Below are 26521 nucleotides of genomic sequence, written 5' to 3'. Positions count from 1 at the left end.
CTTTGTTTACCTTGTGTCCTGTGTAAGAGTTCAGGGCCACTTTCAATAAGTTTGAAGTTTCCCACTGCAACCAGTGTAGTCTATCATTATCAAGTCCTACACCCATGCTATATTTACACGGCACCTGTTCTTTCCAGGAAGATCCAGTATATTATGCTAATAGGATAAGAAACCAATAAATAAGAAAAGTGATTGTGTAACGCTGCTGAGATGACTGAGACATCCCACCTGTTTCCTTGGTGTGTCCTTTCATCCAGCACATATAAATAGCTCTGCGCTCCTTCATCAGGCAGCAGCCACAGCTCAAGGTTCCCCATTGATAAACTCACAAAGAAACAGGTAGGATAAGTTCAAGGCTTCTTCTACTGTGTTGTGCCGTATTTCTTCGTGATTTGCTATTTTTGTGTTATGGTTCATTGTCTAGGAATGGTTTACTATGTCTTCTTATTATTATTGCTTTGTTTTGTGCAGGTAAGTTATGTGTTGCTTATTTAACTACCTGCGGACCACCGCAGTATGAATCTACGTCGGGCAGGGGGCGCTGCGGTTCTGACCGGACTTAAGCTCTACGTCCCATTGACCATGCGCCCCCGCCCGACCCCGCCGCTGTGTACCCGCCGTAATGTGCTGCCCTGCCGCCTCTATGATGGCAGAGCACTGTGAGCCGGGCAGGAGCCGTTCCTATTGGCTTACATGGAGTGACAGGGTCAGGAGCCAATGAAAGAGGCTCCTGACCGGCGCACAGTGCTCTGCCGTCATAGCGACAGCAGAGAGAGCAGCCTGCGGCGGGGACAGAGAGGCGTGACCGGAGGGAGCGACGGTAACTTGCGGCGATTAGTCGGGAAGCAGCAGATTACTGGACCAGCACCCTCTCGTCCTTAAGGGGGCAGAGGGTGCTGGTCCCGAAGTGGTTTATTTAAAGCTATGATTCCCATGAGTTTACATGATGCTGGTTTACAAACTTTATTCTGGAACAGGTTTACACTATGAGATGTTTGTATTTGGATTCATAGATTACATGTGAGAAATCTATTCCTTTTCACAAACAGACCATCAGGGGGCGCTGTATGACTGATATTGTGGTGAAACCCCTCCCAAAAGAAACTCTGAGGAACATGGTACTCCTGGCAGTTTCCTGTCTGTGAACCTTGTTGCATTGTGGGAAATAGCTGTTTACAGCTGTTTCCAACTGCCAAAAAGCATGCAGCAACTACAGTACATCACCTGCCAACAGTAAAGATGTCACCATGTAATAAATGTCAGAATGTAAATCAGGGATTTAAAAGATTTTACAATGGGCAAACACTGACTAAATCATTTATACATAATTATTGTGAAAATGAAGTACTTTTTTCTATTACATTATTTTCACTGGAGTTCCTGTTTAAGATGCTCTGCCCTTTCTCCCCAGCACAGTGGCGTAGTGGTTAGCGCTCTCGCCTTGCAACGCTGGGTCCCTGGTTCGAATCCCAGCCAGGTCAACATCTGGAAGGAGTTTGTATGTTCTCCCTGTGTTTGAGTTGGTTTCCTCTGGGCACTCCAGTTTCCTCCCACATCCCAAAAACATACAGATAAGTTAATTGGTTTCTCCCTAAATCGTCCCTAGACTACGATACGTACACTACATGATATAGACATATGGCTATTGTAGGCATTAGATTGTGAGCCCCTCTGAGGGACAGTTAGTGACAAGACAATATATATGCTACGTAAGATGTTGGCGCTATGTAAGTACTAAATAATTATAATACAATAATAATATTAAAATGAAAACAGTTTAAAAGACGAGTAAAACATATCCCAAGACAAGGACTGATATAAACCTCATAAAATAATTTACCCAAAGACGTCGGACAACTCGTTTCGCAGATATCCACCCGCTTCCTCGGGTCAATAAAACAAGGTAAAGGTGTCTCAAGGTAAAGGCTTGAAAATGCTCGGAGGGAGTGCCTATTTCTTTACTTTGCTTTCTACATTTCTTTACATACTACACAATAAGGGGCTCCGGCTTCTCTCCTGTTTATTTTTTATCTGCCACTGGAAGAATGACAGGTACTCCAGACCCCCATCAGTGCAAAGTTAGTGGCTGCAGCTGCGATATTGTACATACTTTCTGCTGAAATCTTGTCCAGTATCTCCAGGTATGAGAAGACAGAACACGTAAATGATCATTGTCAGATGATCGTAATCAGCTAATTACGATTACACAAAATTCTGCGTAAATTTTTGCAATTATGCCTATACCCAGGGGCGTAACAATAGACCCTGCAAGGGATGCAGCTGCAGGGGGGCCCGGAAGCCACAGGGGGCCCCGTCTTGAGAGACTGACAACTAGGGGCATGAAGAGAAAAATGTTCTGCTCTCTGCACAATTGTTCTAATGACTGCATCTGTTCAGCCACTGATAAGTAATCATAAAAAGTTTTGCAGACAAAGATTTGTAGACAGTCCCCATTCAGTGTGCAGCAGGGTCTTGTGTACATCACCCAGCCCCCATAGTGGGAGGGGGCCCCTACCAAAGTTTTGCAAGGGGGCCCAGTGATTTCTAGTTACGCCCCTGCCTATACCTTATTACGATTTGTAAATTCAATTGATTTCGTATAGTCATTCGGAATTTTGCATAAAATTTTGGTAATTTTTGCATAGTTTCATGCTGAGTTGAGCAGTGAATAGCAAAGCTGCCATATATGCTATTGACACCAAAATTGCTACATATGTTAAGGAGAATAGTAGACAAGTAAAAAAAAGAATTTTCCAAAAAGACGTCGTTTTTGAGAAAAGTGATTCTAAAAATGCAAAGAAAAAAATAATTTTTAACACTCTGAAAAATGACAGTTGAAAACACATTTTTCTTTACATTGATTTTCTCAAAAACTACAAGGTCTTTTTTTAAGTAAAAATGTTCTTGTACCCACCATTCTCCTTAACATATGCAGCAATTTTGGTTGCAAGTACGAGTGCTATTAACCACAAAAGTCAGCACAAAATTTCCCGAAATTACGCAAAAAAATACGCGAAATGATGAATTATTACTTCTACATGCGAAATTAATTACTCTCTGAAATTTCGCATTAAGATTACAATGCGTAATTGTGAATTTTGATGCAAAATTTTGCATAGGCGAAATTTCGTCCCACCACTGATTGTCAGGGAGAAATTGATTGTTTATCTGATCTATGACAAATTGTATAGTGCATGATTGAGTATAATATGATGATTTATTAAAGTAGGTTATTACTTTCTGTGGTTTGTTTAAAGTGGACCCAAATTAAAAATACAAGATTTCAGAAATAAAATCTATTTTCTAAATTAGAATGATAAATTGCAGCCTTTTTTCAGCTGCATGATGACAAATATAAAATATTTTACATTTATTGGAGAAACCCCTCCCTTTCTTTCAAATTGCCGGGATTTTTCCGGCAAACTGGTGAAGGAGATTAAAAACAAAAACAAAACACAGGCTGCTACTGATGATGTCACAGGGGAGGTGATCTCAGCTTGTGTGAGATTTCACATAGACGACACCCCTGTGAGGGAGGGTAGCTGATGACAAACACACCCATGATCTAAAACCTCCTACTAAGCTCAGAAATAATGGCTGCCACCTGTATAACCCTAGTTATGAAAAGAGAAGGGTGAAAAGCATGCACTGAAATGCTCATAGGCTTGAAGGAGCGTTTATTTATCTTTGTATGTGTCAGAGTGGTGCAGCTAAATATTTTGAATTAAAAAAATGTTTGGTTTGGGTCCGCTTTAATCTTGTCATAATGGGGCAGATTAATCAAGCCTAATTAACGTAGTAGTAGCGGCCGCGCTAGTAAGGTATGGCGGTGGCGATAGTCACTATTGTGTGGCAGTTCAAATAAACGGCCATTGCTAAGGAGCGTACACTAGGCTGCCAGTACCACACATAGCATGCGTTGGGTGCAAGTAAGTGCCAGTCATTTATTTACGCGCGTAAGGCAATATAACGCACTTCTTTTAGCACATTAGGTTTGAGGAATCTGCCCCATTGCATTGATTGTCCATGAGCGGGCCTTTGCAGGAGTAGAAATGATTTTCTTATATTTATTTCCTTTTAAACAATACCAGTTACCAGGCTGTACTGCTGATCTATTTGGCTGCAGTCGTTTCTGAATAACACCCAGGGCCGGATTTGTACTCTTTACCCCCCAAGGCCACTGTCATCAGCTGGCCCCCTTTAGTATAGGTAGCGAGATGACCCCTCCCCCCTTTTCCTCCAGTATAGGTAGCCAGATGATCCCTCCCCTTCCCTCTAGTATATGTAGCCAGATGACTCCTCCCCCTTTCCCTCCAGTATATGTAGCCACATGACTCACTTAATCCCTCATTCCCCCCCCTTTCATGATATGGGTAGCCAGCTCACCTTCACACCGCAGCAACCATCTGTGTCACTCATTTCTCCGCTCGTCTCCAGTGCAGGAGCTTCCTCTTCCTTTCCGTCTCCAATGCTGCCAAAGTCCACAGCCGCCGGCCACAATGCAAACATGCACAGATCATGCTCGCCTGATCTCCCTGTATTGCAGCATTTGCAAGCTTGCAAATGCTGCCCCAGTTTAGCCTGCTGCTTTGGTGCCCTTGCTCCTGTGGTGCCCTAGGCCATGGCCTAAGTGGCCTAGGCCTAAATCCGGCCCTGATAACACCAGAAACAAGCATGTCACAGTCAGAGCACCTGATCTGCATGCATGTTCAGGGGCTATGGCTAAAAGTATTAGAAGCAGAGGATCAGCAGGGCAGCCAGGACATCTGCATTGTTTAAGAGGAAATGGATATGTAACCTCCATATCCCTCTCACTTCAGGTAATTTTAAATGGTCTAATCTTATATAACGTTCTTATAATATTTTGTTTTTTTTTACTTTAATTATTGCACTGCTTTCTTTTGATTTGATTGACTGAGATTTTGCAAATATCCTTTTTTCTTCCTCAAAAAATTAATCCAAAATTTGTGTTTAGGCCAAACCATGCCTTGGACTTTTGGGAACTTCATGCTGCTACAAGCAAGTGAGTAATAAGACTGGTTAACCTCTGTAAAATCAATAACAGAGATAAACTAAATAAAACGCCATAACTGTATACCCGATGGATGCAAACATTTTTATTTTTTTTAGTGATGGGCAGCTTTTCTTAGGGCTTCTTCACACTAGAGGGCGTTTTCAACTTTTTTTAAGCACTGGCAATTTGCAAAATCGGCCTAAAAGCGCCGGGTGAAAGAGTTCACTTCCTGACTGACGTCAGGAAGTGAAAAAAACAGAATCGCTCTGCAAAAGCGCTTAGAAAAGCGCTTTATACAAAATCGAAGCGCGCAGGTAAGTGCTGAGAGCGGGGAAATTTTTTTCAAAAAATCGACAATCCCTGGTGTCATCGATTTCGATTTGAGATGTGAACAAGGCCTTTAAAGTGTACCTGAGCAGTGATGAGCGAAAATGCCGATATTCTTTTCACATTCATTTTCTCAAAAATAATGTAAAAATTCGACCTTCGAGCAAAAATGCCATCAAAAAACATTTTGCAATACGTTTGTGATATTTCACATTCTTCGCTCTAAAATAAACTATTTTTGTGGTTTTCACTGCAAAATTATACATTTTTCACATTTTCCATGAATTTTCACATCGGAAGAAAGATTTAGTTTTTTTGCAAATATCTTCTCAAAATCGAAAATTGCATTTTCAATCCAAATGCAAAAATGAGTTTAGCGAAAGTGTGCAAGCAACATTGTATCCGAGGTAACACGTGACATGATGTTACAGTACACAAATAAATATGTTGGGTTTCTTTTCTTCTTTTGCTGCCTGAAAGAGTTAAACATTGAAGTATGCAAGTGACAGTTTCTCTTCAGTTGGGACCTAGTCAGACTATAGTTTAACTCTCACTGATAATGAATTACAGCCATAAAACTCTGTCCTGCACAGAACAGCTTCTGACTAGTGTTGGGCGAACATCTAGATGTTCGGGTTCGGGCCGAACAGGCCGAACATGGCCGCGATGTTCGGGTGTTCGACCCGAACTCCGAACATAATGGAAGTCAATGGGGACCCGAACTTTTGTGGTTTGTAAAGCCTCCTTACATGCTACATACCCCAAATTTACAGGGTATGTGCACCTTGGGAGTGGGTACAAGAGGAAAAAAAAATTTAGCAAAAAGAGCTTATAGTTTTTGAGAAAATCGATTTTAAAGTTTCAAAGGGAAAACTGTCTTTTAAATGCGGGAAATGTCTGTTTTCTTTGCACAGGTAACATGCTTTTTGTCGGCATGCAGTCATAAATGTAATACATATAAGAGGTTCCAGGAAAAGGGACCGGTAATGCTAACCCAGCAGCAGCACACGTGATGGAACAGGAGGAGGGTGGCGCAGGAGGAGAAGGCCACGCTTTGAGACACAACAACCCAGGCCTTGCATGAGGACAAGAAGCGTGCGGATAGCATGCTTTGTACCACCATGCAGTCATAAATGTAATAAAGATAAGTGGTTCAATAAACAGGGACCACGCGGCAACGCTAACCCAGCAGCAGCACACGTGATGGAACAGGAGGAGGCGCAGGAGGAGAAGGCCACGCTTTGTGAGACACAACAACCCAGGCCTTGCATGAGGACAAAAAGCGTGCGGATAGCATGCTTTGTACCGCCATGTAGTCATAAATGTAATAAAGATAAGAGGTTCAATAAACAGGGACCACGCGGCAACGCTAACCCAGCAGCAGCAGCAGCAGCAGCACACGTGATGGAACAGGAGGAGGCGCAGGAGGAGAAGGCCACGCTTTGTGAGACACAACAACCCAGGCCTTGCATGAGGACAAAAAGCGTGCGGATAGCATGCTTTGTACCGCCATGTAGTCATAAATGTAATAAAGATAAGAGGTTCCATAAACAGGGACCGGCAACGGTAACCCAGCAGCAGCAGCAGCAGCAGCAGCAGCAGCACACGTGATGGAACAGGAGGAGGCGCAGGAGGAGAAGGCCACGCTTTGTGAGACACAACAACCCAGGCCTTGCATGAGGACAAAAAGCGTGCGGATATAGCAGCAATGCTTTTTGCCGCCATGCAGTCATAAATGTAATACAGATGAGAGGTTCAATAAACAGGGACCGGAAACGCTAAACCATCCCAGATGTTCATCGGTCATGTTACTTGGTTGGGGTCCAGGAGTGTTGCGTAGTCGTTTACTTTCCAATCCAGGATTGATTCATTTTAATTTGAGTCAGACGGTCTGCATTTTCTGTGGAGAGGCGGATACGCCGATCTGTGATGATGCCTCCGGCAGCACTGAAACAGCGTTCCGACATAACGCTGGCTGCCGGGCAAGCCAGCACCTCTATTGCGTACATTGCCAGTTCGTGCCAGGTGTCTAGCTTCATGCCCGGTTTCAGGTCCAGCGGTGCCAGCCACAAATCCGTCTGTTCCTTTATTCCCCTCCAAATTTCCTCCCCTGTGTGCTGCTTATCCCCAAGGCAGATCAGCTTCAGCAACGCTTGCTGACGCATGCCAACAGCTGTGCTGCACTGCTTCCACGATCCTACTGCTGCTGGTGCTGGGTTAGCGTTTCCGGATGAGGTACAGCTTTGAGATGCGTTGGAGGAGAAGGAGTCAGAGAGGTAGGTGCTGCTGTTGTTATCCAGTGGGAGGGACGGCGGTGCAGCTGTTTGCGGCGTGGGCAACACCCGCGCCGTAGCAGGTGAGGAATCGCTGCCAGGCTCCACAAGGTTCACCCAGTGCGCGGTAAGGGAGATGTATCGACCCTGGCCGAACGCACTCGTCCAGGTGTCAGTGGTGAGGTGAACCTTGCAGGCAACGGCATTCTTCAAGCTTCGGGTTATTTAGCTGACCACGTGCTCATGCAACTCAGGCACTGCAGAGCGCGCAAAGTGGTAGCGGCTGGGAACCACGTAACGTGGGATGGCCACTGACATCATGCCCTTGAAGCTGTTTGTCTCCACCACTCGATATGGCAGCATTTCGCAGGCCAGAAGCTTGGCTATGCTGGCTGGCTGTTACTGCCACGGCCCGGGGGTCATTTGCTGGCAATTTCCTCTTGTGCTCAAACATCTCAGAGACAGACAACTCAACCGTAGCGCTGCACACCGAAGGGCTGTTGGTTGTTGTGTTTGATGAACACTGGGAGACCTCAAGAGCACTAGTCCGGAAAGTGACAGTGTCAGCATCGTCTGATGTTTGTGAATGTTGTGAACCACGCAATGGCTGGGCTACTGCTGCTGCTGAGGCGGGTCTGGTGGTGAGTCTGGTGAACCCAAGGGAGGCAGTGTTGCTGGTGGTACCCTGTCCTGCCGCGTTTGCCCACAGAGTGGGATGTTTGGATAGAATGTGGCGGCTCATGCTGGTGGTGGAGAGGTTGTTAATACTTTTCCCCCTGCTCAGGCGGGTCTTGCACACCTTGCAAATCGCCATGGTAACATCCTCAGTGCAGTCTTCAAAGAAAGCCCAGACTTTAACTGGCTGAGGACTCGGACCTCGTGCGTGATGTGCTGGTGCTGCTTAACCCACTGCTGGACGCTTGAGAGGTCATCCAAGTAATTATCTGGTCCTGTTCTTTTGGATCTGTGAGGGTTGTTGTCCTGGACAACATGGGCAGTATTGAGTGGGTTTTCTTGGGTGCTCCCCTGTGGCCTGTACGTGAACCGTCAGGGGAAACACCTCTTCCCTTGCCCCTCCCTCTTTCACCGGATTTCTTCCTCATTTCACTTATCCTTAAAGTACACGCTGACTGGCAGCAGTACAGTGGCAGTACAGAAATGCTATACAGTGGTGGGTGAGCGGTGTACCACTATTGTCAGCAGTGACACAGAGCACAATGCTATACAGTGGCGGGTGAGCGGTGTACTACTGTTCCCAGCAGACACAGAGTGGAAGTAAACACAATGCTATATAGTGTGGCTGAGCCGTGTACACAGAGTGGCATTAAACACAATGCTATATAGTCTGCTATATAGTCACCCCGAACAGGGTGATGTTCTGCAGAACCCGAACAGTGGCAAACACTGTTCGCCCAACACTACTGGGAGGGAACGCAGATTTTAGTACCTAAACACACGATACAACATGTTTTCCGGGGTCGGACTCTGAGGCACATACAGATGGTCCCGATCATCATCCTCATCATACAACTCTTCTCCTGAGTCTGACCCACCCACCACCTCTGCCACCCCAACATCCCCAGACACAGACCCCTCATCGTCCTCAACATTAACTTGGGATGCTGGCCTGAGCCAGACCTCCTCCTCCACATCAGGCCCCATCATCTCCTCAATGGCAGCCCTCATTAATCGCTCTGGCGACGGACTGATGGACACAACGTTCTCCTCCGGGGAGGGCTGCTGCTGACCACTGGCTGCTGGGGTGGATGTTATAGCTTGCGTGGGGCGTTGGCTGTTGCTGTTGTTGGGAGTGCTGCTCACAGCGGAGGTCTCTGGGGAACTCATGTTGAGCTCATATAGTGGTTGACGGTGAGTGGAGTATTACTGATCCCAGCAATATACACACTGACTGGCAGAGTACGCAATGCTATATAGTGTGGCTGAGCGGTGTACACAGAGTGGCAGTAAACACAATGCTATATAGTCTGGCTGAGCGAGCGGTGTACTACTGTTCCCAGCAGAATCAGAGTGGCAGTAAACAATGGTATATAGTCTGGCTGAGCGGTGTACACAGAGTGTCAGTAAACAATGGTATATAGTCTGGCTGAGCGAGCGGTGTACTACTGTTCCCAGCAGAATCAGAGTGGCAGTAAACAATGGTATATAGTCTGGCTGAGCGGTGTACACAGAGTGTCAGTAAACAATGGTATATAGTCTGGCTGAGCGGTGTACACACAATGCTATATAGTCTGCTATATAGTGTCAGTAAACAATGGTATATAGTCTGGCTGAGCGAGCGGTGTACTACTGTTCCCAGCAGAATCAGAGTGGCAGTAAACAATGGTATATAGTCTGGCTGAGCGGTGTACACAGAGTGTCAGTAAACAATGGTATATAGTCTGGCTGAGCGGTGTACACACAATGCTATATAGTCTGCTATATAGTGTCAGTAAACAATGGTATATAGTCTGGCTGAGCGAGCGGTGTACTACTGTTCCCAGCAGAATCAGAGTGGCAGTAAACAATGGTATATAGTCTGGCTGAGCGGTGTACACAGAGTGTCAGTAAACAATGGTATATAGTCTGGCTGAGCGGTGTACACACAATGCTATATAGTCTGCTATATAGTGTCAGTAAACAATGGTATATAGTCTGGCTGAGCGAGCGGTGTACTACTGTTCCCAGCAGAATCAGAGTGGCAGTAAACAATGGTATATAGTCTGGCTGAGCGGTGTACACACAATGCTATATAGTCTGCTATATAGTGTCAGTAAACAATGCTATATAGTGTGGCTGAACGAGCGGTGTACTACTGTTCCCAGCAGACACAGAACAGTACACAGAATGCTATATAGTGTGGCTGAACGAGCGGTGTACTACTGTTCCCAGCAGACACAGAACAGTACACAGAATGCTATATAGTGTGGCTGAACGAGCGGTGTACCACTGTTCCCAGCAGACACAGAACAGTACACAGAATGCTATATAGTGTGGCTGAACGAGCGGTGTACTACTGTTCCCAGCAGACACAGAACAGTACACAGAATGCTATATAGTGTGGCTGAACGAGCGGTGTACTACTGTTCCCAGCAGACACAGAACAGTACACAGAATGCTATATAGTGTGGCTGAACGAGCGGTGTACTACTGTTCCCAGCAGACACAAAACAGTACACAGAATGCTATATAGTGTGGCTGAACGAGCGGTGTACCACTGTTCCCAGCAGACACAGAACAGTACACAGAATGCTATATAGTGTGGCTGAACGAGCGGTGTACCACTGTTCCCAGCAGACACAGAACAGTACACAGAATGCTATATAGTGTGGCTGAACGAGCGGTGTACTACTGTTCCCAGCAGACACAGAACAGTACACAGAATGCTATATAGTGTGGCTGAACGAGCGGTGTACTACTGTTCCCAGCAAACACAGAACAGTACACAGAATGCTATATAGTGTGGCTGAACGAGCGGTGTACTACTGTTCCCAGCAGACACAGAACAGTACACAGAATGCTATATAGTGTGGCTGAACGAGCGGTGTACCACTGTTCCCAGCAGACACAGAACAGTACACAGAATGCTATATAGTGTGGCTGAACGAGCGGTGTATTACTGTTCCCAGCAGTGACACACAATGACTGGGGGGGACCCTGGCTAGCGTGGCTGGAGCGCGAACTACCCTGCCTGCCTACCCAAAGCTAAACCCACAGACAAATGGCGGAGATATGACGTGGTTCGGGTATTTATTTACCCGAACCACGTGACAGTTCGGCCAATCAGAGCGCGTTCGGGTCCGAACCACGTGACCCGTTCGGCCAATCACAGCGCTAGCCGAACGTTCGGGGAACGTTCGGCCATGCGCTCTTAGTTCGGCCATATGGCCGAACGGTTTGGCCGAGCACCGTCAGGTGTTCGGCCGAACTCGAACATCACCCGAACAGGGTGATGTTCTGCAGAACCCGAACAGTGGCGAACACTGTTCGCCCAACACTACTTCTGACTGCAGGCAATAAATTTTTTTAAAAAAGTCAACAGCTCATGTATTTTAGCTCTGGGACACCAAAGGTGCATACACACATCAGACCATAGTCTTTGGAAAATGAAAGATCATAGACCAATTTTACCCCCTTCCATGTAGTATGAGAGCCATACAGCCCCGTTTCTTGCCCCGTGCGGAGCGTGCCGCCGCCCGGGGCGCTGTTGGGAGGGGGGCGCTATAATGGAGGGGGGAGCCGCAGGGAGGGCAGCCCGACCTCTCCCTCCCTCTCCTCTCCCGGGCGCCCTCCGTGCTCCCCCCTCAGATGCAGAGTTCGTGAGCAGCAGGGAAGCGCTGTTTACAACTCACCGGCTGCCTGGCTCCAAGCGCTGCTCTCTCGCCGCTGGTCTCCTCTCTCTCTCTGTATACATACTGATACACGCTGCTTCCTGTAGCCGGAAGCAGCGTGTATCAGTATGTATACAGAGAGAGAGAGGAGACCAGCGGCGAGAGAGCAGCGCTTGGAGCCAGGCAGCCGGTGAGTTGTAAACAGCGCTTCCCTGCTGCTCACGAACTCTGCATCTGAGGGGGGAGCACGGAGGGCGCCCGGGAGAGGAGAGGGAGGGAGAGGTCGGGCTGCCCTCCCTGCGGCTCCCCCCTCCATTATTGGGGGCATCTACCTATCTAACCTATTCTGGGGGCACCTACCTAATCTAACCTACGCTGGGGGGCAGCTGCTAATCTAACCTACGCTGGGGGGCACCTACCTATCTAACCTACACTGGGGGGCACCTACCTAATCTAACCTACACTGGGGGGCAGCTACCTATCTAACCTATACTGGGGGCAGCTACCTAATCTAACCTACGCTGGGGGGCAGCTACCTATCTAACCTATACTGGGGGCAGCTACCTAATCTAACCTACGCTGGGGGGCAGTTACCTATCTAACCTACACTGGGGGGCACCTACCTAATCTAACCTACGCTGGGGGGCAGCTACCTATCTAACCTACACTGGGGGGCAGCTACCTAATCTAACCTATACTGGGGGGCAGCTACCTATCTAACCTATACTGGGGGGCACCTACCTAACCTATACTGGGGGGCACCTACCTAACCTATACTGGGGGGGCAGCTACCTTATCTAACCTATACTGGGGGGCAGCTACCTTATCTAACCTATTCTGGGGGGCACCTGTCTAATCTAGCCTATACTAGGGGGCACCTACCTAATCTAACCTATACTGAGAGGCACCTACCTATCTAACCTAGGGGGGGGGGGGGGCGCAATTTTTACACCCTCGCCCTGGGTGCATTTTAGCCTAGAAACTGCACTGGAGCCATACCTTCACAGTCTGTTCTATGGAGCTGAACTCCACATCAGAAAAAAATCTTTACAAGATGCTGCACACAAACATGCTGCACACACTCAAAAGATCTGTAGCTGCAAAAGATCTGTTCCTGCCAAAAATCCATTCCTGCAAATTGCAATGATAGTCTATGAGATGTGCAGATCATCATACACACATGATTTAACTGTCCTTTATCTGCAGATCAGATCCACCAGGATGGATTTTCAGATCTGCGGATGATTGCTTGATCTGCAGATGAATGTCAGTTAAATCATGTGTGTATGATGATCTGCAGATCTCATAGACTATCATTGCAATTTGCAGGAATGGATTTTTGGCAGGAACAGATCTTTTGCAGATACTGATCTTTTGTGTCTGTACAGCATCTGTGTGTGCAGCATCTTGCAAAGATTTTTTTCTGATGTGGAGTTCAGCTCCATAGAAAAGACTGTGTAGAGTATGGCTCTCATACTACATGAATGGTGGTAAGATTGGTCTGTGATCGTTCATTTTCCAAAGAGTATAGTCTGATGTGTGTATGAGCCTTAAGACTGTGTGAAAGACTGCATCATTCATATAAGATAATACAACTTAAAACCTTGTAAAATACTCATTAGCCCCACCCAGCAGGTACAGATTGGCATTAGAGATGGTTAATGAGATTCTTACATGCTTATATGCAAATAGTATGTAGCTAGAAATTAGGCCAATCCAAATCCATGCAATTTCCATTACATTTGCATTACCATTATAATTACCAATTCCTTGATGGTCTGCAGTGGATATTAGCAAATTTGAATAATCACAGATTTCCTTGCCTTCATTTCTGTCCCCAGGGTAACACTAATTAGCATATTAGTAGAATTTTTCAAACATAAACAGGAATTGATAGAAACTGAACCAATCAAACCTAGAAGCCACTTCCCAATTTGGTTTAAAAGAAAAGGCAGCTAGAAGATTGTATTGGCTGGATTTAGGCCTCTTGCACACTGCAAGCGATTCCGATTCAGATTCCGCTTTTTAATCAGTTTTTGCATCAGATTCAGATTCCGATTTGCAGTGTGCAGGGAGCAAATCGGAAGTAAAAACTGATTAAAAAGCGGAATCTGAATCTAAATCGCTTGCAGTGTGCAAGAGGCCATTGGCCCATCCACCAAAAAGAAGTTTTCTTACTAGTCCAGTCCCCAGGAAAAGAAAGGCAGCTAAACGATTTTATTGGCTGGATTTGGGCTCACCCACCACAAACAAGTTTTCTTACAGTTCTTTTGGTAGTGGTTATTTGAATAGAATTACAATATAACATTGTGAATAACGTCCTATAAAAATAAGTGAAAACTCTCAATTTAACTAGCCGTTTATAAATAAACACTACTGTCGGTAAATTGGTAAAGGATTGTGTAGAGTATTAACATGTTTGCTTTAAAGGATACATCCAGGCAAAACAAAAAACAAAAATCAAATTACCTGGGGCTTCCTCCAGCCCCTGGCAGCCGTCCTGTGCCCTTGCCGCATCTCCCGTGGCTCCTGGTCTCCTCCGCTGTAGATGCCGACCTCGCCAGGTCGGGTTCCAGGTCGGCTTCTTCTGTGCACAGAGTGATCCTGTCCATTGCAGCGCGGTTATGAGGCGTGTGGACCAGGACCCCGCATCCCAGTGACAGAAGGTCGCTGCAGGGGACCGGATGACCGCGTTGTCACGGCACGGGCACAGGGTGGCTGCAGGGAGCTGGTAGAAGCCCCAGGTAAGTTAAAGTCTTTATTTTTCTACAGTTAAAGTTCACTTTAACTAAATACAACACTTAACTTTGATGATATAATATATTGCCAGTAAAAGAAAATTAGCAGTGTTTTTTTTTTTTTTTTTTCATTGATCATCATGGCTCTGAAAGTGATGTGCATACTACCCTGTTCATTTCATGTCTTTTGTTTATTTGTTTTTCTAATACCTCTTTTTGGTATCTTTCTTTCTCTCCCAGTCCTCATCCAATGCTTTATTTTTGTCATTCAAGAGACTTCTGCCTTTGGTAAGTTCACTTCCGAGATATCTCTCTCCGTCTATTCTTCTGTCTAGGATGTGTAATGTGTGTCATGTGACTGCACAGTATGGACCAGGGAATGTGAAGAGTAATAGGGGTGTGAGGTGTGCCATGTGACTGCAAAGTGTGGACCAGGGAATGTGAGAAGTAATAGGGGTGTGATGTGTGTCATGTGACTGCACAGTATGGACCAGGGAATGTGAGGAGTAATAGGGGTGCGATGTGTGTCATGTGACTGCACAGTATGGACCAGGGAATGTGAGGAGTAATAGGGGTGTGATGTGTGTCATGTGACTGCACAGTATGGACCATGGAATGTGAGGAGTAATAGGGGTGTGATGTGTGTCATGTGACTGCACAGTATGGACCAGGGAATGTGAGGAGTAATAGGGGTGCGATGTGTGTCATGTGACTGCACAGTATGGACCAGGGAATGTGAGGAGTAATAGAGATGTGTTATGTGTGTCATGTGACTGCACAGTATGGACCAGGGAATGTGAGGAGTAATAGGGGTGTGATGTGTGTCATGTGACTGCACAGTATGGACCAGGGAATGTGAGGAGTAATAGGGGTGTGATGTGTGTCATGTGACTGCACAGTATGGACCAGGGAATGTGAGGAGTAATAGGGGTGTGATGTGTGTCATGTGACTGCACAGTATGGACCAGGGAATGTGAGGAGTAATAGGGGTGTGATGTGTGTCATGTGACTGCACAGTATGGACCAGGGAATGTGAGGAGTAATAGGGGTGTGATGTGTGTCATGTGACTGCACAGTACAGACCAGGGAATGTGAGGAGCAATAGGGGTGTGATGCGTGTCATGTGACTGCACAGTATGGACCAGGGAATGTGAGGAGTAATAGGGGTGTGATGTGTGTCATGTGACTGCACAGTATGGACCAGGGAATGTGAGGAGTAATCAGAATCAGAATCAGAATCAGAATCAGCTTTATTCGCCAAGTGCGACAGGTTCCGCACCCGGAATTATTTGTGGACACATGGCAGACATGGATGGTAGTGCGTGTTAACAGCATCAGTAGTAGCTACATAGGAATGCAACAGTATTGCAACAACAGTATAGGAATACAACATAGTAATACAACAGTTAACAGCGACAATATAACAACAACATTGATAGTAACAGTAACAAAGCATAGTGTGGCTGAACAGCCCCATTGTGCCAGAGTAGCGTGATACGATTGGAACAGTGGGACAGTGAGGACTACAGGCATGCACGCATGCTCTCATTCGTTGAGTATGAGAACTGCCTGGGGGAAGAAGGTGTTCCTGTGCCTCGTGGTTTTGGTGGGGATGGTCCTGTAGCGGCGGCCTGAGGGCAGGGGGTCGAAGAAGTCACTGCCAGGGTGGGATTGGTCGTCGGTAATCCTGTTGGCCCTGGACCTCATTCTGGATGTGTGGAGGAGGTCCAGGGGAGGCAGAGGTGACCCGATGATCTTCTCAGCGGTGCTGATTACCCTCTGAAGTTTGTGCTTGTCCTTTGTATTTGCCCCCGAGTACCAGACAATGATGGAGGAGCAGAGGACAGACTCAATGGTGGCCGTGTAGAAGCTAGTCATTAGCTCCCGCGACATTCCAAACTTCCTCACCTGCCTTAAGAAGAACAGTCTCTGCTGGGCTTTTTTTTGAGTTACGGAGGTATTCACATCCCACCTTAAGTTCTCAGTGATGGTGGTGCCAAGGAACCGTGCGCTGCGTACTCTGGAGACCTCAGTGCCATCAATGTAGACTGGATGGGGAGATGGGGCATTCCTTCTGAAGTCCACAATCAGTTCAACTGTTTTTGCTGCGTTTAGTACCAGTCTGTTGTCCGTGCACCACCTGAGGATCCGCTCAATCTCGCTACGATATACAAACTCCCCTTCTTCTCCAATGAGACCTAGGATGGTGGTATCATCCGCAAACTTGATGACCTTGACAGAGTCAGTGGATGATGTGCAGCTGTTTGTGTACAGGGAAAAAAGAATTGGGGACAGCACACACCCTTGCGGGGCCCCCGTGTTGGTAGATCTGACTCCAGAGGAGCAGCCGCCGATTCTCACTAGTTGTGTCCTGTTGGTGAGGAAGTCCTTGATCCAGGTGCAGAGAGAGAGGTCCACACCAAGTCGTGCCAGGTTGTCATGCAGAATGTTTGGACAGATGGTGTTAAAAGCGGAACTGAAGTCCAGGAGCAGGATTCTGGCATAGGTGTTGGATTTGTCCAGATGAGCCATGATGTGTGCTAGACTGATATTAATGGCATCCTCCACGGACCGGTTGGCCCTGTAAGCGAATTGCAGGGGATCCATTAAGGTGGCTGTGTGTCCCTTCAGATAGGTGAGAACCAGTCTTTCAAAGGTCTTCATGATGATTGGAGTTAGAGCAACAGGTCTGTAGTTATTTAGATCAGTGGCTCCTGGTTTCTTGGGGACTGGGATGATGTCTGATTTTTTGAAGCAGGAGGGGACCTTGCCTAGCGTCAGGGATTTGCTGAAGATGGAGGTGAGGATCGGGGCTAGCTGGCTTGCACATGTCTTCAGGCAAGTTGGAGATATGCCGTCCGGGCCTGAAGCTTTCCTGGTGTTGAGCTTCTGGAGGTGTCGTAAGACATCCGCCTCCTGGACTATCCTCAGTGCCAGGGGGGCACTAGCAGCGTGGGGAGATGAAGTGGGAGGAGACTCCCTTGGAGAAGAGGTGAGTGCTAGGTCCACCGGATGGGTGGGTTGTTTCTCAAACCTGCAATAGAATTTGTTGAGCTCTTCAGCTAGCGCAAAGCTAGGAAGTATGTGTTGAGGAGGGGGCTTGAAGTTAGTGGCTGCTCTGAGGCCTTTCCAGACGTCCCGTGGGTTGTTAGACTGAAGGTTCAGACTCAGCTTATTAGAGTAGTCTCTCTTTGCCACCTTCAGCTCACGGTTTAAGGTGTTCCTGGCCACCCTGAACTCCTCTGGGGATCCGGATTTGTGTGCTTCCTCCTTGATTCTCCGGAGTCTCCGCAGCCTGCCGTTGAACCAGGGTTTATCGTTTGGGAAGATTTTGACGGTCTTCGTTGGGATGCATGTCTCCTCACAGAAGCTGATATAAGCGGTGATGTTCTCTGTCCATTCGTCTAGGCAGGGAGCCTCCAGGGCTGACCAGTCCGTGCTGTCGAAGCAGGCTTGAAGTTGTTCCTTGGCCTCCTCTGTCCACTTCTTAACAGACCTGACGATTGCCTTTGAGGTTTCAAGGTGCCTCCTGTAAGTGGGGATCAGGTGGATTAGGCAGTGGTCAGAGTTACCAAGTGCAGCTCGGCGATTAGCCTTGTACGCGTCTTTGAGGACTGTGTAACAGTGGTCCAGGGTGTTTTGGTTCCTGGTGGGGCAGGTGATGTGTTGTTTGTATCGAGGAAGTTCCTGGAGAAGGTTTGCTCTGTTGAAATCACCTAGGATGATGAAGAGGGAGTCCGGGAGAGTTGTCTCCCACAGCGAGATGGTGTCACTGAGTGTGCGCAGGGCGTTTCTGACGTCCGCATCTGGGGGGATGTAGACACCTGCGAGGACATATGAGGTGAACTCCCTGGGTGAGTACTGAGGCCTGCAGTTGATAAGTAGAAGCTCGACATCTGGGGAGCAGCATTTGTGCAGGATGGTTGTGTTGGAGCACCACGTGGCGTTAATGTAAAAACAGATTCCACCGCCCTTACTTTTCCCTGAGAGACAGTGGTCGCGGTCTGCGCGGAAAAGATTGAAGCCTGGTAGGTTGAGGGAGTTGTCCGGGATGTTATCGTTTAGCCAGGTCTCGGTGAAGCAGAGGACTGGGGAGTTGGACCCTAGCGAAGGCTTTCTGTCAAGTAGCAGAAGCAGCTCATCCAGCTTGTTTGGGAGGGAGCGAACGTTTGCTAGCAGGATGGGCGGTAAGGCTAACCTCAGCCCCTTTCTTTTGAGTCTTGCTTGTGCGCCTGCCCTCCTCCCCCTAGGCCGGTGGTTGCTCCCGCGGACCAACTTCTTGATGTGGGACCAGACTGTGTCCCACAGGGGCAAAACTTGGGCCTTGGGCTCCCATTCCTGGAGCTCTGCCTTGGTGTAGGTGGTGCGCTGGGAGGGTTGGCGTTTGGGACGGGACATCGGAAAATTGCGCGGTGCAAGCAATGGTGTGGGGGACATTGGCATTATTTATACATCTCCTGTCGAGCATCAGCAGATCACAGAAACATAAAAGGCATGCTAGGGTATCAGTGTAAAACAGTCCTGTGAGAACAATTTGGCGTTACTTGTACATCCCCTGTATGACATATAACATCTCTAGTATTAGTGGTGCTCAAATACCCCTTTTTAAAATTCGAGTTTGGTCGAATTCGAATAGTAAATTATTCGAGGTCATTCGAATATTCGAGTCGAATAATTTTTACTATTCGATTCGACCTCGGACTTCGAGCTCACTATTCGAGTCGGTATTCGAGCTAACTATTCGAGCTGACTATTCGAATTGGCCTTAAATAGCTTCCAACACTTGTTTTGAGGGTGAATGATGCAAGAAACCTCTTTTTTTCCAAGTAACAACAGCAAGTGATTATGTGGGGATGTTCCTTTAAAAAAAAATGTGGAAAGAGAAGTTGTGTCCTTAATTTTGTTCAGTAGTGTTACTGTATATACTTCTTCTTCTTCTTCTTCTTCTTCTTCTTCTTCTTCTTCTTCTTCTTCTTCTTCTTCTTCTTCTTCTTCTTCTTCTTCTTCTTCTTCTTCTTCTTCTTCTTCTTCTTCTTCTTCTTCTTCTTCTTCTTCTTCTTCTTCTTCTTCTTCTTCTTCTTCTTCTTCTTCTTCTTCTTCTTCTTCTTCTTCTTCTTCTTCTTCTTCTTCTTCTTCTTCTTCTTCTCCTTCCTTTTCAATATCGTCTTCTTCTTCTTCACGTATTTCTCTTTTCAATTTTTTTTTAAAGAAATGCAGCTATTTTTGAGCGTAACAAATAGCTGGTGGGCGCACGCATGTTGGAAGCGCCATTGTATGTGCTCCCTGGCAGTGGAAACACAAAGACAGCAGGAGGTAAATTCATCAGCAGGAGGAGGAGGATGAGTGTGTGGCAGCAGGCAGTCAATGAGGCAGGCAGCTCGTCGTGACATAATAGCCCTGGTACCTAGCGGTGATACCAGGGCTGTAAATAAACACAACAAGAGGTCCCAGACAGCGGTCGTGCAGCCCACATTGTGTCCAATACACAACTGGGACAACACAGTTTTCAACCCGGGCACCTCAGAAAAATTAAACCTTTTTTTTTTTTTTAATGGTTTGTTTGGTTTTGGTTTTGCAACCAATATAGCTATTGTTTGACGTAATAGCTGGTGGCAGAGTGGCAGCAGAAGGTAAATCATCTGTGTACCCTGGCAGTGGGAAACACAGACAGACAGCAGCAGCAGGAGGAGGAATGGAGGAGTAGGCGAGCAGCTATTGTTTGACGTAATAGCTGGTGGCAGAGTGGCAGCAGAAGGTAAATCATCTGTGTACCCTGGCAGTGGGAAACACAGACAGACAGCAGCAGCAGCAGCAGGAGGAGGTATGGAGGAGCAGTGTGAGTGTGGCAGCAGGTAGGCAGCGTGACATAATAGCCCTGGTACCTAGCGGTGATACCAGGGCTGTAAATAAACACAACAGGAGGTCCCAGACAGCGGTCGTGCAGCCCACATTGTGTCCAATACACAACTGGGACAACACAGTTTTCAACCCGGGCACCTCAGAAAAATTAAACCTTTTTTTTTTTTTAATGGTTTGTTTGGTTTTGGTTTTGCAACCAATATAGCTATTGTTTGACGTAATAGCTGGTGGCAGAGTGGCAGCAGAAGGTAAATCATCTGTGTACCCTGGCAGTGGGAAACACAGACAGACAGCAGCAGCAGCAGGAGGAGGTATGGAGGAGCAGTGTGAGTGTGGCAGCAGGTAGGCAGCGTGACATAATAGCCCTGGTACCTAGCGGTGATACCAGGGCTGTAAATAAACACAACAGGAGGTCCCAGACAGCGGTCGTGCAGCCCACATTGTGTCCAATACACAACTGGGACAACACAGTTTTCAACCCGGGCACCTCAGAAAAATTAAACCTTTTTTTTTTTTTTTAATGGTTTGTTTGGTTTTGGTTTTGCAACCAATATAGCTATTGTTTGACGTAATAGCTGGTGGCAGAGTGGCAGCAGAAGGTAAATCATCTGTGTACCCTGGCAGTGGGAAACACAGACAGACAGCAGCAGCAGCAGCAGGAGGAGGTATGGAGGAGCAGTGTGAGTGTGGCAGCAGGTAGGCAGCGTGACATAATAGCCCTGGTACCTAGCGGTGATACCAGGGCTGTAAATAAACACAACAGGAGGTCCCAGACAGCGGTCGTGCAGCCCACATTGTGTCCAATACACAACTGGGACAACACAGTTTTCAACCCGGGCACCTCAGAAAAATTAAACCTTTTTTTTTTTTTTAATGGTTTGTTTGGTTTTGGTTTTGCAACCAATATAGCTATTGTTTGACGTAATAGCTGGTGGCAGAGTGGCAGCAGAAGGTTAATCATCTGTGTACCCTGGCAGTGGGAAACACAGACAGACAGCAGCAGCAGCAGCAGGAGGAGGTATGGAGGAGCAGTGTGAGTGTGGCAGCAGGTAGGCAGCGTGACATAATAGCCCTGGTACCTAGCGGTGATACCAGGGCTGTAAATAAACACAACAGGAGGTCCCAGACAGCGGTCGTGCAGCCCACATTGTGTCCAATACACAACTGGGACAACACAGTTTTCAACCCGGGCACCTCAGAAAAATTAAACCTTTTTTTTTTTTTTAATGGTTTGTTTGGTTTTGGTTTTGCAACCAATATAGCTATTGTTTGACGTAATAGCTGGTGGCAGAGTGGCAGCAGAAGGTTAATCATCTGTGTACCCTGGCAGTGGGAAACACAGACAGACAGCAGAAGGGCAGTACACAGCAGCCCACTGTAGGTGTAAAATGTGTGGCTGCAGGTGACGTAATAGTCAAAGTGAACCAGGCTGGCTTAGTGAGCAGGAGCCAGGAGGTGGTAAAGGGTGGTAAGGCACATTAACGATGGTTCCGGCAGCCAGTTCATGTCCCCCTCTCGCCGACAACAGGGGCCAGGAACTCGCCTTCCACCCACGCCTGGTTCATCTTGAGAAACGTCAGTCTGTCCACAGACTTGTGAGACAGACGTGAGCGTTTCTCGGTGACCACGCCACCAGCTGCACTGAAGCAGCGCTCGGACAGCACGCTGGAAGGGGGGCAGGACAGCACTTCCAGGGCGTACTGCGCCAGCTCGCTCCAGATCTCCATGCGCTTGACCCAATACTCCATGGGATCAACAGGGGCATCGCTGTCAAGCCCGCTGTACGACCCCATGTAGTCAGCCACCATGCGGGTCAGGCGCTGGCTGTGACCGGAGGAGGATGCTGCTGCATGCATCTCCTCTCTAGTCACTGCTGCCGGAGCCTCTACAGTCCTGTAGAGCTCGTGGCTGAGAGACAGCAGGTCTGTGGGGCGCTTGCTGCTGCTGGATGCAGGCACCTGCTGCTGCCTCTGTGCTGGCTGCTGGACAGTGGGGGTGGAAGGCTGGGGGAAGGCTTCCTCCAAGCGCTCAACAAGGGCCTGCTGCAAGCTCCTTATTTGTTGTGCTGGGTCTCCTCCTGCAGGCGGCAGGAACTGGCTCAACTTCCCCTTGAGGCGTGGGTCCAACATCATGCTGATCCAGATGTCCTCCCTCTGCTTCATCTGGATCACCCTGGGGTCCCTGCGCAGGCACGTCAGCATGTGCGCTGCCATTGGGAAGAGGCGGGCCACGTCTGCTGGCACATCGACGTCAGTGCTGTCCTCATCCTCCTCCTCTGCCGCCTCATCCTCTCTCCACCCCCGCACCAACTCAGCTGCGCTGTGCTGATCCCCCTCATCAGCTGCCAGGTCAGGGACCTCCACCAAGTCCTCCTCCTCCTCCCCCTCAGAGGTGGACTGCGCAGCTGGTTGCCGCTCCTGCTGGTCCAAGGCTGCCGCTCCCTGTTCCAGCAAAGCATCGAGGGCCCTGTTCAGCAGAGAAACCAGGGGCACCCACTCGCAGACCATAGCATGGTCCCTGCTCACCATGTTTGTGGCCTGCAGGAAGGGAGCCAGCACTAAGCACACCTGCTGCATGTGCCTCCAGTCATCATCGGGGACGATGGACGGGATGTTGCTGGTCTTGTCCCTTCTCTGAGCTGCGGAAACATTGGCCAGGGCAAGGTACTGGTTGACAGCGCGCCTCTGTTCAACCAGACGCTCCAACATCGCCAGGGTGGAGTTCCAGCGAGTCGGAACGTCAAGGATCAGCCGATGGCGTGGCAGATCCAGCTCCTTTTGCACGTCTTCCAGGCTCGCACAGGCTGCAGCCGAGCGCCGGAAGTGACGCACAACATTCCTTGCCGTTTCCAGCAGTTCGCCCATCCCCTGGTAGGTGCGCAGGAACTTCTGCACCACCAGGTTCAGCACGTGGGCAAGACAGGGGATGTGGGTCAGGTTTCCCCTGTGTATTGCGGCAACCAGATTGGCCCCATTGTCGGCCACCACCTCTCCGACTCTGAGGCCTCTGGGGGTCAGCCAAATCCTCTCCTGCTCCTGGAGTTTGGCCAACACATGGGTTGCCGTCAGCTTGGTCTTCCCAAGGCTGACCAAGTGCAGCAGCGCTTGGCAGTGGCGGGCCTTCACGCTGCTGCTGAGGCGGGGGGTTTGGCCAGGTGTGCCGGAGGATGGCAGAGGATCGGAGGAACCTGCTGCAGTTCCCCTGACCCTGCGGGGTGGCACCACCCACTGTGTTGCTGCTGCTGCTGTGCCCGCTGCTGCTCTCCCATCCTCACCCCCTTCCACCAAGCTGACCCAGTGGACAGTGAAGGACAGGTAGCGGCCTGTCCCGAAGCGGCTGCTCCAGGAGTCCATGGTGACGTGGACCCTTTCACCAACCGCGTGCTCCAGCCCTCGCTCCACATTGGCCATCACAAAGCGGTGCAGTGCAGGAATGGCCTTGCGGGAGAAAAAGTGTCTGCTGGGGAGCTGCCAGTCTGGGGCTGCGCAAGCAAGCAGCGCACGAATGTCGCTCCCCTCCTGCACGAGCGTGTACGGCAGGAGTTGGGAGCACATGGCCCGTGCCAGCAAGCCGTTCAGCTGCCGCACGCGACGGCTGCTGGGAGGCAGAGCCCTAACCACCCCCTGGAAGGACTCGCTCAAAAGGCTCTGGCGTGGCCTTTTGCTGACACGGGAATCAGCAGACACAGCAGAGGAGGCCACTGAGGACTGGCTGCCAGAACAGGCCTCAGTTTCGGCGGCAGGAGTTGCAGAGGGGGGAGGAGCAGTGCGTTTCCGCACTCCTGCTGGTGCTGCTGGAGGAGCAGGAGGGCGGGTGGCTGCTGTTGCTGCTGCTGCTGCTGAAGGCTGTGCAGTAATGGGTGTGGTGCCACTGCCAGCACCAGATGCCTTCAGCCTCTGGAACTCCTCATGCTGGTGGAAATGTTTAGCCGCAAGGTGGTTGATGAGCGAGCTGGTGCTGAACTTTAAGGGGTCTGCACCTCTGCTCAACTTCCGCTGACAGTGGTTGCAAGTGGCGTACTTGCTGTACACAGTGGGCATGGTGAAAAAGCGCCAGATTGGTGACAGAAACATCCCCCTACGGCATGGAAGCGCTGCTGCCTGTCTCCCTGTAGTGGTTGGGGGGGGGGGCTTGGGTGCGGCTGGTGGTGGTACTGGCTGATGCTGCTGCTGCTGCTGCTGAGCCTGAGACACCAGCAGGGTGTGGGACGCTGCCAATGCTTGCAATGATGCGCCTCCTTGCAAGGCCCACAAGCGCATCCTCCTCCTCCTCCTCAGAGCTGCTGAGGACGACATCCCCTGGAGGTGGTGGCACCCAGTCTCTGTCTGTCACCGGGTCATCATCATCCTCCCCCTCCTGAAACATGTCCTGCTGGGATGAGGACCCCCCAAACTCCTCTCCTGATGCATGGATGGGCTGCTTGACTGTCGCCACAGTCTTGCTGTCCAATCCCTCATCCCCCAAAGTGCCCATCAGCATCTCCTCCTCAAGATCGCCAACAACAGCAGACAATTTACTCATGATGCCTGGGGTCAAAAGACTGCTGAATGACAGGTCGGCGAGTGACGGTGAACTGGCCTCCTCCCCAGACCCTGCTGGGCGGCTGCTGCGAACAGGGGTGGTGGTGGTGGTGAGGGTGGAGGCCTCGGATGCAGAGCTGATGGCGGGCTGCTCATCCTCCGTCATGAGTTGCACCACAGTGTCTGCATCCTTTTCCTCAATGGGACGTTTCCGACCCGGCTGGAGGAAAATGGGAGCAGGTGCTACACGCTGCTGCTGCTGTGTCTCTGCAGCGTGAGTTGCAGATGCTCCTGCTGGGCGGCGCCCAAGGCGTCCACGGCCAGTGGCTATGGGAGGAATGTTAGCCACTGACGCTGCTGCTGCTGCTGCGGAACTGTGCATGGTGGCGCGCCCGCGGCCGCGGCTTGCCACAATGCTGCTCCCTCTCCTCCTGATTCCCTTGCTGCCCTTCCCCTTGCCCAAACCGCGCTGGCTGCCACTTCCAGACATCTTCAATGTTTTGGGCGTATAGACAAAAGTTTTTTAAAAGGGCGGGTGAAAAGTGGGGTACTTTAATGGAGTGGGTTGGTTGGTGAGGTGACTGAGTGAGTGTCCCCTAGTACAGTAAGTAAGTAGTAACAGTCAGGAAGTACAACTAGCAGTTACAATAATCAGTAGTAATCACAAGTAAATTTAGTGTGTGTACACTCAGACAGTGAGTGACCGCACGCAGGAGCTAGTAGCCTATGAACACAGTGACTGAGTGTCCTAGACTCCTAGTACAGTAAGAGTAAGTAGTAACAGTAAGTAGAACTAACTAATAATCAATCAGCGATCAGAAGGAAATGGAGTGTGGGTGGTGTGTGTACACTCAGACAGTGAGTGACCGCACGCAGGAGCTAGTAGCCTATGAACACAGTGACTGAGTGTCCTAGACTCCTAGTACAGTAAGAGTAAGTAGTAACAGTAAGTAGAACTAACTAATTACAATAATCAATCAGCGATCAGAAGGAAATGGAGTGAGGGTGGTGTGTGTACACTCAGACAGTGAGTGACCGCACGCAGGAGCTAGAAGCCTATGAACACAGTGACTGAGTGTCCTAGACTCCTAGTACAGTAAGAGTAAGTAGTAACAGTAAGTAGAACTAACTAATTACAATAATCAATCAGCGATCAGAAGGAAATGGAGTGTGGGTGGTGTGTGTACACTCAGACAGTGAGTGACCGCACGCAGGAGCTAGTAGCCTATGAACACAGTGACTGAGTGTCCTAGACTCCTAGTACAGTAAGAGTAAGTAGTAACAGTAAGTAGAACTAACTAATTACAATAATCAATCAGCGATCAGAAGGAAATGGAGTGTGGGTGGTGTGTGTACACTCAGACAGTGAGTGACCGCACGCAGGAGCTAGTAGCCTATGAACACAGTGACTGAGTGTCCTAGACTCCTAGTACAGTAAGAGTAAGTAGTAACAGTAAGTAGA

The 26521-nt window shown here is 48.8% G+C and overlaps 1 protein-coding gene across 1 annotated transcript in view; it reads left to right on the top strand.

Moving 5' to 3' along the window:
• Positions 1-240: 240 nt before the first annotated feature.
• The window catches only part of LOC137523064 (zonadhesin-like), a 40106-nt gene continuing 13825 nt past the window's right edge, over positions 241-26521 (top strand). Inside the window, exons 1-3 of the mRNA XM_068243259.1 lie at positions 241-339; positions 4976-5023; positions 14921-14968. Of these exons, the coding sequence (XP_068099360.1) occupies positions 4984-5023; positions 14921-14968 (88 nt within the window). The 5' untranslated portion in view covers positions 241-339; positions 4976-4983. The remainder of the gene's footprint in view (positions 340-4975; positions 5024-14920; positions 14969-26521) is intronic.

The sequence above is a fragment of the Hyperolius riggenbachi genome, chromosome 6 (genome assembly GCF_040937935.1).
Source record: "Hyperolius riggenbachi isolate aHypRig1 chromosome 6, aHypRig1.pri, whole genome shotgun sequence".
NCBI lineage: Eukaryota > Metazoa > Chordata > Amphibia > Anura > Hyperoliidae > Hyperolius > Hyperolius riggenbachi.
The sequence above is the reverse complement of the archived record's forward strand: the minus strand, read 5'-3'. Positions and strand labels throughout refer to the sequence as shown.